Genomic DNA, 11,781 nt, shown 5'->3' on the forward strand with positions numbered 1-11,781 from the left:
TATGTGTATTTTATTTAATGGACTCCTACAAAATTCAGTTAGTACATATCTTGCTCGTGCACTTTTAAGCACAATTAATACCTATACCAAATGATCATCCTCTGTTGGACATATCTATATTTTTAGAAAACGTACCCACAATCTAGTTTAAAATGCAACGAGTCACGAGTAAAGCTTAGTTAATAGATAACTTGTCTATTCACTAAGCTTCAAAAGGCATATATCTTACCATTTTTCTATACATACATACATACATATCATCACGTCTATATCCCTTACGGGGTAGACAGAGCCAACAGTCTTGGAAAGACTGAAAGGCCACGACCAGCTATTTGGCTTAATGATAGAATTGAGATTGCTAGCCTGTGGCCTAAAAAAGAATCCCAAGTTTGTAAGCCTACCCCTTAGTCGCCTTTTACGACATCCATGGGAAAGAGATGGAGTGGTCCTATTCTTTTTTTATTCGTGCCCGGAACCACACGGCATCCCATTTTTCTAGATAGATAGATAAAAGCTTTATTCACCATCACAATACATTAGTTGGACACATACATAATTAACAGTAATAAACAATGTGAATGTGCAATGTGCGTGAATGTACCACAAACAATGATGAACAGTGAAAAGGTCCTGACTCAGCATAATGTCGCAGGTGTAGGCACCGCGACGCTGATGATTCTGCCAGAACCTTAGATGAGCTCAGCGAAGCCCACTAAGAGGAGATAAATGTACTAGTTATAGGGCGAGTGTCCTATAAAGTTTGTTAATGGCTCAGCAAAAAAGAAATAAATAAGTGCGAATGTAATAAATATTTTAATTTACTGGTGCTTATCACTTAAGTGTTAAAAAGCGCATGCACGTCACTTTAACAATCAAATGGATCAATAATTAATGACTGTAGCCACCCTAGGAAAACATGCGAGTAATGTTTGTGTATATATTTGTATATTTAACTTTGTGATTGGGTCAAACGTTTGCCATTCTATTTTTCTATATCTTTATTTATCCGTGATGATACAATATACCGAAAAGATATACGAGAATTTTAATTGACATTTAAATCGACCAGTTGCATTGATGCAGTCACACAAGGTTTAGACTAACAGTGAGGAAAAACATTGTTTAAAAAAGAAAACTTTATTGCACCAAGGATTGCACAACATACAGAAAATATAACAAAAACAGTTTATTTATAAAAAAAAATGCGGGCTTATCGTAAAGTTATATGTAACACTCGATTGCTCGTAAGGATTTATTATTACCATTTCCATGATTGATAATTTCATTTAATTTGATTGATTCAATAAATAAATAAAATAGAATTAAGCTTAATTGAAACGTTCAGCATAATAAAGGCTTAGTTCAGCTTTGGTACTAGGTATTTATGGTTTGATAATCCAAATTTAGGTAATTACATCGTGATTTAAAAATTGTTGTCGTCTCGTCGTTTTATATTATAAGACATTAAAAGAATTCTAAAAAATATTTTTTTTAAAGCGATGTGTTTACGCAGGTCAGCCTTAACCACTCATGTATGTGTGCAGCTAAATAAATATTCTAAAATAATTAAAAATATCCTTAAATTGTTTAAGTAATTTCCATCACAGAGTATTATAAATAAAGGAGTATCATTATCAAAATCTAATTATTTACAAACATCATTTATAACATTATTTAATTATAATAGTTTAGCACCGCATTGACCTATTTCTCTGTTATTATTATATACAAATACATACATATTAACTACATTTTTAATTTTTAATAACGCAAATCTGAAAATATGTTAAATAACCTTAAAATTACCTGAAAATTATAAATAAAATTTGCATAGTTTTATTTCCTGAGATATAATACTAAGGATTTTAACATTTAAACCATCATGCCAACTATAGCAATGTGTAAAAAAAGGAAAGTTTAACTAAAACATTTGTCAGATATGAATGGCAAATAAAGATGAACAATTTAATGTACTCATTCAGTTTTATAAAAATAGTTTCTGTTAAACTAGAAACTATTCGAATAAACAGATGTGTCGATGTGATACTTCAAAAATAATAAAAGTTCTGCATTGCTGGTAAGTTTTTAAATAATTAATGTAACTAATAACATTTGTGAAGTGACTAACAAGTTTTCGTTTCTTCTATTTAATGCTTCGATTTTAATAAAACATAAAATCAAGATAGAATCTCGTTATTATCTTACCTACTAACTTTTATTATTCTAGGCATTATTGAAATCTAGATTTTTTCACCGGCTCCGCCTTCTGGAGTAAACATTGAGTACCTATTTTATAAGTTTATGAATCTGTAAATATTTGGATGGACAATATGTTCATTGCTGAATCTAAACTTATTTATTATTGTTCTTATTTTCCTAACCCTATTAAAAATCTTTTTCAGTAAAATATTACAAATATATATATATATATACTCATATATATATTCAGCATAGGGAACCATACTTGTGATGAAAGAATCAATAACAAGAAAACATAACTAACTGATTCTTACTGCAATTATTTCTAACTAGCTGTGCCCGCGACTTTATCCGCGTGGAATAGTTATTTTGAGCATCATTGAAGCCCTCAAGGATGAATAATTTAACCCGATTTTTTCACATTTTCCATTATTTCTTCGCTCCTAATAGTTGCAGCGTGATGTTATATAGCCTAAGATAAATGGTCTATTCAACACAAAAATAATCTTAAACCAGTAGTTCCTGAGATTAGCGCGTTTAAACAAACAAACAAACTCTTCTATAATATATGCGACTGATCGCCGTCACAACTCAATCAACTCTGCTTATAACATGGCTACGTAAACGTTTGGCGTTAGAATCAATAAATAATAAATTCAAACTATTTCTAACTGAAAATACTTCTGATATACAAATTCATACTCTGGACGTAGGTATATGCGGCACCCCTCCGTCACAGTACAGCTTGTTCCAGAATTTGACGCGCTCCAGTTCAGGGCACTGGCCGAATGACAGCGGCTCCTCTAGGTTCATAAACTCCCTGCCTGAACTCGTTGGAGGCCATGTGACGCCCAAACTCTTGTCTGGTGTAGGATTGCTGTAATTATTAAAAAAAAATTATATCTCTCTTGAGGTAAGTCCTGGTTGTGTTTTCTCCCTGAGAAGGATCCCTGGTCCGCCTATGATCACAATGTCTCGACATCACGCATTAATTTAAATGTATTTTTGTTTGTAGCAAATAAAGTAAAAACCTGGACAGATTTGATGAAAAATAAAACAATAACTTCAAAAGCTGTAAAAATTGCTTTTTTCTGAAAATTTTCCGGAAAGCGAAACTCTGAACAAAAGTTTAGTCTAAAATAACAAACATACCTAAACTTCGCAAAGTTTGTCCACATTTTCGTTAGATTGAACACAATCTCTTTAATTTTATCTTTTTCTCGATAGACATCCTTATTTCCTTCATTATGGAAGAAGTAAAACAAATCATCGGCGTGACAGGCCCCTTTAAGGGAAATACCACTCAATTTCTTTATAATATTCAAATCCGTTTCATAGTTAAACCGATAAGCGAATACCGGCTGATTTGAGAGACGATAAAAATGCACAAATCTATGGATATTATAAGTAAAATACACATCTGTCTGAAATTTAACGATAGCTTCTGCTGTATGTTCTCCAAAATTTTTATCACCGACATAAAAGTTTTTTATTCTGTCTCCAAATTCTATCATTTGATCTTCTTCCATCTTTGATGCAATTTCTCTCGGCACTAAATATTTAACATGTTTATTATAAAATTCAGCTTTCTTAAGTTGTAATGATAAAGTGAATAATCCTTCACCAGAATTGTAACCAATAATTAAAGGCACTTTGTTGTAATTGCCCGAAAGCAGTATATCCAGCGGTTCTTCATTTAAAAATGACTCTACTCCATCAAATTTTTGTTCCACAACAGGTGCAAACAGTATAGACAAACCCCTATACTTCTCATCCTCAAGTCGGGTTTTTAAAGTAAGGCCAATAAAATCATTACTTGGTAAACCTCTAAAGTACTGTAACAATTCATTCACATCTTCAGTCTCTTTACCCAAAAATTTTCCACATCTAATTGCTCTTGCTATGCTATCTCTCTGTATGCTCCAATCATCTATGCAAGTTCCGCTCTGAGCGATTACTTTGTGAAACAACCCTTTGGACATGGGAGAAATCATATGGTATGCAACAGACGCCGCGCCGGCACTCTCGCCAAATAATGTCACATTATCCGGATCACCTCCAAATTGTTCAATATTTCTTTTTACCCATTTCAAAGCAGAAACTTGATCTTTAAGGCCGGCATTTCCTGGTACATCTCGTGTATTTAAACACAAGAAACCAAATACTTCTAATCTACTATTAATAGTTACTAATATAACATCATGTTGCAACAGAAAATCTGGTCCATACATGGAAGAGTCTCCAGAACCTGACAAAAATGCTCCACCATGAATGAAAACCATCACAGGCAGTTTAGATTTTGGTTGTAAGGATTTTGTATAGATGTTTAAAAATAAACAATTTTCGTCTTTTTCTTCATTTGATAGCATAGGCGTAGGCACTTGAGGACATGATGGTCCATGTTTTGTTGCCTCATAAATGCCTTGCCATTGAAGTGGAGGCTCTGGTGCCTAGAACAATATGGTTATACATTGAGACTGTAAAAATACCTTTGAAGCAAGGAATTATTATTGTTATGAACGTGCAAAATTAAGAAAATCTGGTATAAATGTGTATAACCTGATAATGTCTTTGCCTTTTCATAATAACAAATTTCTACCTTAAATCTCAGTGGTCCAGTAGGAGGCTGGGCATATGGTACTCCTTTGAAGCTATAGCAAGTTGATCCATCTACAAGACTTAGAATTGATCCTTTAAGCTTGCCTTGCTGTACTGTTACAATGGGGTCATTCTGAAAATATTGTGTGAATTGTGTAATAGGTTTGACACAAAACACAAATGTTTGAGAGTAGCTATAGTGAACATAAACTTAACAGTGTGAGTTGTGTTAGTCGTGAATTTCTTTAGTGAGAAATCTCCAAGACATTAATTTGCTTTAAAGTAAGAATACAAAAAGTGTGGTCCAATTTTATTTATTTATTTACTGCTACCTTAATGTAAAATACAGATGTTTGTGTGATAATATCGAACCATTAAGGGCCCTGGCGGGCACTGCAATGAAAGGAGGGCCATTTTTTAATATTACAGAATAAATAGATAAAAAATTACTCTTATAAGCATGTTTTTTATATTAATATTTTATTAAATAGATACTTATTATGTATAGAATTGGACTTTTGAATTGTAATTGAGTAGGTATTTATCATGCATGTATAGTATTTATTTATTGTAGTATGTATTTATTATTTATTCCTTATTAGGTGTATTTAACTTATAATTAATAACAATAACAATAATTTGATATTGAAGTTAGTATTATTAAATCACTTATAATAATACTTCTGGATTTTAAGAAAAAATTAATTGTAATTTACTTATAATGTTTCTTCTGTGAAGACTTAAATGAATTCACTAAATACATCTCTTTTTTTTTTCAAAATATATATATATATATAATGAGAATTTTATAAAATTTATATAAGATTACAATTATTTATATTACTTACCATGGTAGCCACCTTATGTAATGATCTAGAGCTTCTTGCTAAGTATGATCCCTGTATAAAAATCAAATTATCACATAAAATTTATGAATGTGCAAAATAGAATGTGTTGTTAGGAAAAAAGGAAACCAACTAATTAATTCCTTGATCAGAATAATAACTTATTTGGAATTAAGACTTTGTACCTAATACAATTAAGATAAGTTGCATGAACCACTGATTATGTGTTTGATATGGTACAAAGTCTAAATTCCTAATATGATAGAATCTAAGGGTATAAAGTCCAAATTAACAAAAGGCCAAAAACCAAAGCCGGCTATAAAGATTTTGCCCAGTGTAAATTTTTATTGTCATACCTTTGCAATGTACAGTTCAGTTCAGTTAATGCCACAAGGCAGGCAGTATATATATATAATACCTTCCCATTCCTGGGTCGTATGCAAAATCGGATCCCGTCTCCAGAAAGTGCGCAGCCAAGGCAAAAGCAAGGATTATGTTTCACAAATCTAATCACCTTTGTCTCAAATATAAAAGGCAATACTTACCATCATTCACTCTTTCTAAATCGATCTAGTAAATAAAAATATTTTTTCTCTAAAGAAACAACTGTCACGTCTCAAAGACTATAATGTATTTTTGGAAGACATTCATATTATATTGTATATAAAACTAATTTGGCAACTTGAACTTTGTACTTCCTACAAAGATAAACAGATAGGTAACAACAAATATCGAAAAGTACAAAATAATAGCCCATTTGTTGAAAGAACTTCAGTCTTCGGTATAGTACCTATGTAGTTGGAATGGGGTTAAAGTAAAATTAAAAAGTACTTAAGTATTGTTATAAGATTCATTATTTAAACGACTTGGTCAAAGTTCATAACTTATTAACATGTTTGTTTACAAATAAAAATCTAAAAATTTGACAATGCCAATAGGCTATTTGACTGTATTAAAAATATACATTTCTTTTATGTCATCAGTCTTAATACTATTTTTTTGGAGCGATTTGTAATAACGCGAGATAAAAATATTGCATTATTTAAACAAAATCCGTCTCAGAAAATTAGGTTTTTATATGCAGCTGTCACGTGACTAAAAACGTACGTGATTGGCTATTTCTATTATGACGTCAATTATCCATAAACAGACTGTCGATCATACCGTTCCTTAGTGTTCGCTATTATTTTGCAAGATTTTATAAGTGTTTGATCGCTCAGGTTTACTCAGATAACATAGGTATTTAATACTGGAAACCAATTCCGCGAAAGCTGACAGTCGAAACCTACCAAAAGTGGACGCAATAATGGTTGGAAGAAGAAATCTGGATTGTCTTTGAAGAAGACAATCCAGATTTCTATGCTGCCGAACTGAGAAAGTGAAAACATTAATGTAAGTATATCTTGGTAACCACTGATCTTAGATCATGATCTGAAACCACTTCTTGCGAATATTCAAATCCATCAGCATAGAAAAAAACAGTTTCGTAGGAGATTTTATTGTTGTATTAGTGCATTGAGGCACTGCACAACATTTATAGGAACTCATTTTAATAATTTTCACACATATGACGTGGCACAAGTTAAATAAAACAAGAGAAAATCAAAACTTTTCGAAACACCAACAAGCTTTTTATGATATTTACACGAAATTTACGTCACTGCATGCCATGGCCGCCATATTGCTAAAAGTCGCGTTTTGGCGGCATATTTGAATATTTCATTTTCTTTTTCGATTTTTTAATAAAATAGCTGTAATAAAGGCAGAAAAGTATTTTTGTAGGGCTCCTTATAAACGAATAAATACCCTAAGATAGTTTTTAGAACTTTGTCAAATAGCCTATTGTTAATGACACCTTAAATGACATTAACATTTCTACTTCCTTCTGTTCCAAGTACGGGTTGATAACGTTCCAAATTAACAATTAAAAATATCGTTAAGAAAAGTGATACCAATTAACTTTATAAATAACGTTTCCAAAAAGCGTTATAAATATCGTTATCGCTATGTATAATGGAAATTTATATTGTTTTATAAAATATAGGTACCTAAAGTTTGTCTGTCGCAACGCAACTGTACGATACGCGACGCGAAGTGTTCACGGCGAATCCGTCATTAAATCAATCAGTAACGTTATATTAACATCTCGGTAAATACAAAAGAGAACGTTAATCAATCGTAACGATACCTATTACCGTTAATTTTACTGGTAACTTTTAATGAGTAAAACGGTAAATGAATCCAAAAGTATCGATACACAGCAAAAAGGTATTTATTTAATTTATAACGGTAACCTTGTTTCACAGTAATAACGATACCAATTTTGTAACGGTAATTCAAGCCATGGTGCCAAGGATCTGATTGTCCCATTTTCATCCCTTAACCCAAACTGGTGGTTTGGAATGAACTTCTTGTTTTTATTATAGAATACATATGGTCACGTCTACAACACGTCTACTGTTGGCTCTGTCTACCAGACAGACACGACAGAGCCAACAGTCTTGAAAAGACTGAATGGCCACGTTCAGCTATTTGGCTTAATGATAGAATTGAGATTAAAATAGTGACAGGTTGCAGCCCATATATTTTTTGTATTGTTGCCGGGAACCACACGGCACCAATACAAATTATTATAGAATTTTTGCTGTTATCAGGTTATAACTCGGTGCCTTATGTTGACTCAATTTGAAAATAGCATTAGCACTTAGCGCACCACAATCTTGGTAAAATTTTCAATTCGTGGGTCGAGTTGATAGGTTTCATTTATTTAACGCAGTGGTGATATCTTTCCATGTAGTAGTGGGCTACTTCAAAAGGTACTTAACTAGTATTTGGTCTGAACTGAATATTCCCCCTTGGTGATCAGTAAATGTTTTAGCATTCTCAAAATCACTGTTTGCCCAAGAATAATCTGGCTTTCCAACACATTAGTTTTTATTTAGAAAAAGGATTTTTTCAAGATTTTTCTGAGAGGAAATTTTGTTTTATCATCAGGGTGCCACTTTTTCCTGGCAGAACGTTTCTCAAGAGATTTATCTTATGAGATGATTCCAAAAAATCGTTGAATTTTTCATTTTTTGAAGTTGGTTAAATATCTTGAATATTTTCCCAAGTGTAGGTAACTATTTCTCAATCAAAACAGCTTCAGCGAAACGCTAGATAATTGCGGAAAAACTTAGATAGGGTACATACATACAGGACAAACTGAAGACTGAGAACGGGATCCCTTTCATTCGACTAATTTTTTTGTCCTATTTTAGTTTGGCATAACGAGTTACTATTTTTTGTCATAATAGTTTTTTGGCATAATTGGTTTTGGCATACTATTTCAATAGGCATAAATATAGTTTAGACTAATTTATTTTTTGCGTGGAGCAGATGTAGTGTAATAGTACTTCTTAGGTTAGGTTGGTCTTTCCACACGTAAAAAAAAAAAAGATTAGGTTATGCTAATAGTAGGTATGCTTAAAGAAATATGCCAAAAAAGTAATGTCAAATAATATTATGCGTAACAATTATTAGGCAAAACAAAGGTAAGTATGCCATGTAAAATTATGACACAAAATTGTATGCTAATAGATAGAGAACCCGCTGGCCAACTGAGCCATCGCGTGGGGAAATTATGGTGCCGAAATTATCGACGCCTAGCGGCCATCATATAATGAAAAATAATTATGAACAAAAAAAATGTGTACTTACGTATTTTCCCTAACTAAATCGATTTTTTACGCACGTATGGACTATATTTCAAATTTTCTGGTTAACCGAGCGATGCTCGGTGGATGTCAGAAATATCATATATTAAATTTATCAATATCCTCCTTTTTTGAAGTCCATTAAATTTTATGTTTTTAATGACTAACTGAGCCATTATTTGTTCAACCTATACTGCTCACACATTCATGCCATTTCAGATAGACAGGGGTCCTTTTTACAGGTTACTTTGTTCCAGACACTTTCTTAAAGGCTTACTACATGGTGGTCTTTTCCGTGATTACCTTGATCTGATGATAAGTTGATCTTCATCATCTTTGCTTGTAAGTAAACTGATAGGTGAGTGTGGGTTTAGTAGTAAATAGATCTTTATGGAATATTTGATGAGTGAAGTTTTTTAGTGATTTTCTTATTTCCGAATTCAGAACGAAAACCGATTTTAGATATTGTTATTAAGATGTTATTTAACGAGACTCACGTTTTTTGTATTATTTAAACCACTGGGCTCGCTCTCATATTCATTTTTTTTGTACTCTAATTTATTTAAAAAAAACTTAGGTAGGTACATTGATACTACATTGCGAGAACTCACCGTTATCACAGACAGATTTAAAAATTTATCTGTCTATCGCCCTCATACATACAGCTTGGCAAGAATGTCCTGAAACGGAACTAAATTTTTTGTACACTGGCAATACTCGTTTATGTCACGTGACTTGAGTTATTGAGTACTTAATGTGTCAGTCCATGGTCATTTCTGTGTTCAGTGAACGGTTATTAGTGCTTTTTCCCAAGTTTTACCGACTTTAACTTGTGATAAATAAAATATGTCTCATAGAATCGGTATCACACTTCAAAGATAAACTGAAAAGTCACTTACTACAATCTCAATCCAACACATAACAGCAAACCTTTACATAACCTTTGCATTTTTCTGTAGTTTCCTTCTACCTACCTTTTGTCCTTCCTGCCTACCTTTTGTCTACTTTGCTTCAACAATAAGAACATAGTTACACTCACGCTCATACTCAACATATATTAACTCCCTAGCACTGCTGTCTTCTTGTTATTTTGTGTTCATATTTTTAATATGTATCCTTCATATTGAATGGCAAAGCCTCCGTACTAGGTTCCACTGAAAATCAGCGCATTGTGTAACCTCATCATACACATGCATATGCTGAGTGGAAACCCTTTTGGTCGCATCATGTATTTTTTTTTATTTTTATCTCTGTTTATGAATGAAAATGTTATGTTACATCTTGCGCCAAATAAAGATTTTTCTTTCTTTCTTTCTTTCTTTCTAGAAAAAGAAATACAGTTCGCAGTTCTGGTAGAGAAGTTATATATCAAGTCCACAAACGTTGTTTAGCCGAATCCGAAGCTGGGACGGCTTTTATCCGATAACAGCGATGTTTACACAAGAACAGTTGAAATGAGCGGTACGTTGTGATGTTATTTAATCAACCTCGTAATATTTGACGTATTGTATGCATTATATAACTCTCAAACGGAAAATAAAATTAAAAAATTTCGAGTTTATGTTTACGAAATGCAAAGAGGGAATTATAGCGCATTTCAGACAGTTTGATACTTTTTGTTAACTTAATGCTTATACTGACTGTATTACTCCAAATTTTTATAGAAACCTAGATAAAGTGCATAATTAACGTATTTTACGAAAAATTAAATATTATTAAATTTTTGCTAAAATTTGGATATAGGTATAAATTTAATTTCAATTTTCTAGGCAGCAGCTGACCAAGCGTTTGCATCTATTTCTGCCGAAGAGTGGAGAAATTCTTGCAGCCATATCATGAAAATAGAAAAAGAATATTATAAACGAGGGCAGACGCTATACAAACACATAGACAGACTTGTAATAAACCTGCAAGATGACAGTAGTAGTATGAGCGATTCCTCTAACCTAGACGAGGATAAGAATTTTAAAGAAGGTACGAGCCAAGATACAGAACATTTATCTGATGTTGAAGTTTTGGAAGAAAGTCTTCTGACGTCAGACTGATTAAATAATTTAATTCTTTGAATTTTGTTAGTTTTATTACTTGCTCCCTATACCTGGTAATCATCGTCATCTGAGTTTAGATAATTATTTAGGAACTCCAGGTAGCAAACAACTATGAATAAAATATGATACCAAATAAATGAATACGATATGGTGAAAAAATATCACGCGTGCAGGATTCTAACCTGCGAGGTTAGACTTAAGTACGGTCAGAATAACGGAGGGAATAACAAACTAAATATATTTTTTTAAAAAATATTCTAACTATCAAAATTATTTTTGTCGCAGTATATGGGGTTACCACATTGCACGACAGTGGCGCCCCTATTATTGTCACGACTTTCTTGCCAAGCTGTACATACGTCCATGGTTGTCACTGTCAGCAAGTTGCCAGATTAA

The 11,781-nt window shown here is 32.4% G+C and overlaps 1 protein-coding gene and 1 long non-coding RNA gene across 3 annotated transcripts; one reads left to right on the forward strand and one right to left on the reverse strand.

The window, feature by feature from the left end:
• Positions 1-1,118: 1,118 nt before the first annotated feature.
• Positions 1,119-6,572, reverse strand: LOC106134082 (juvenile hormone esterase). 2 transcript variants are annotated; one of them, XM_013334043.2, is made up of 5 exons: positions 6,188-6,572; positions 5,646-5,696; positions 4,799-4,930; positions 3,352-4,649; positions 1,119-3,076 (listed from the first exon to the last, which is right to left on the reverse strand). In XM_013334043.2, the coding sequence occupies exons 1-5, from the start codon at positions 6,191-6,193 to the stop codon at positions 2,896-2,898; spliced, it is 1,668 nt and encodes a 555-aa protein (XP_013189497.2). In that variant the 5' UTR covers positions 6,194-6,572; the 3' UTR covers positions 1,119-2,895. The 2 variants fall into 2 exon arrangements, with proteins under 2 accessions (XP_013189497.2, XP_060801008.1); XM_060945025.1 differs by having other exon boundaries at positions 5,646-5,708.
• A 4,088-nt stretch (positions 6,573-10,660) lies between these two features.
• Positions 10,661-11,405, forward strand: LOC132901894 (uncharacterized). Its single transcript, XR_009656943.1, has 2 exons — positions 10,661-10,798; positions 11,107-11,405. It is a non-coding gene; the product is annotated as an uncharacterized LOC132901894 (long non-coding RNA).
• Positions 11,406-11,781: the final 376 nt, after the last annotated feature.

This window comes from Amyelois transitella, chromosome 7 (assembly GCF_032362555.1).
Source record: "Amyelois transitella isolate CPQ chromosome 7, ilAmyTran1.1, whole genome shotgun sequence".
Classification (NCBI taxonomy): domain Eukaryota; kingdom Metazoa; phylum Arthropoda; class Insecta; order Lepidoptera; family Pyralidae; genus Amyelois; species Amyelois transitella.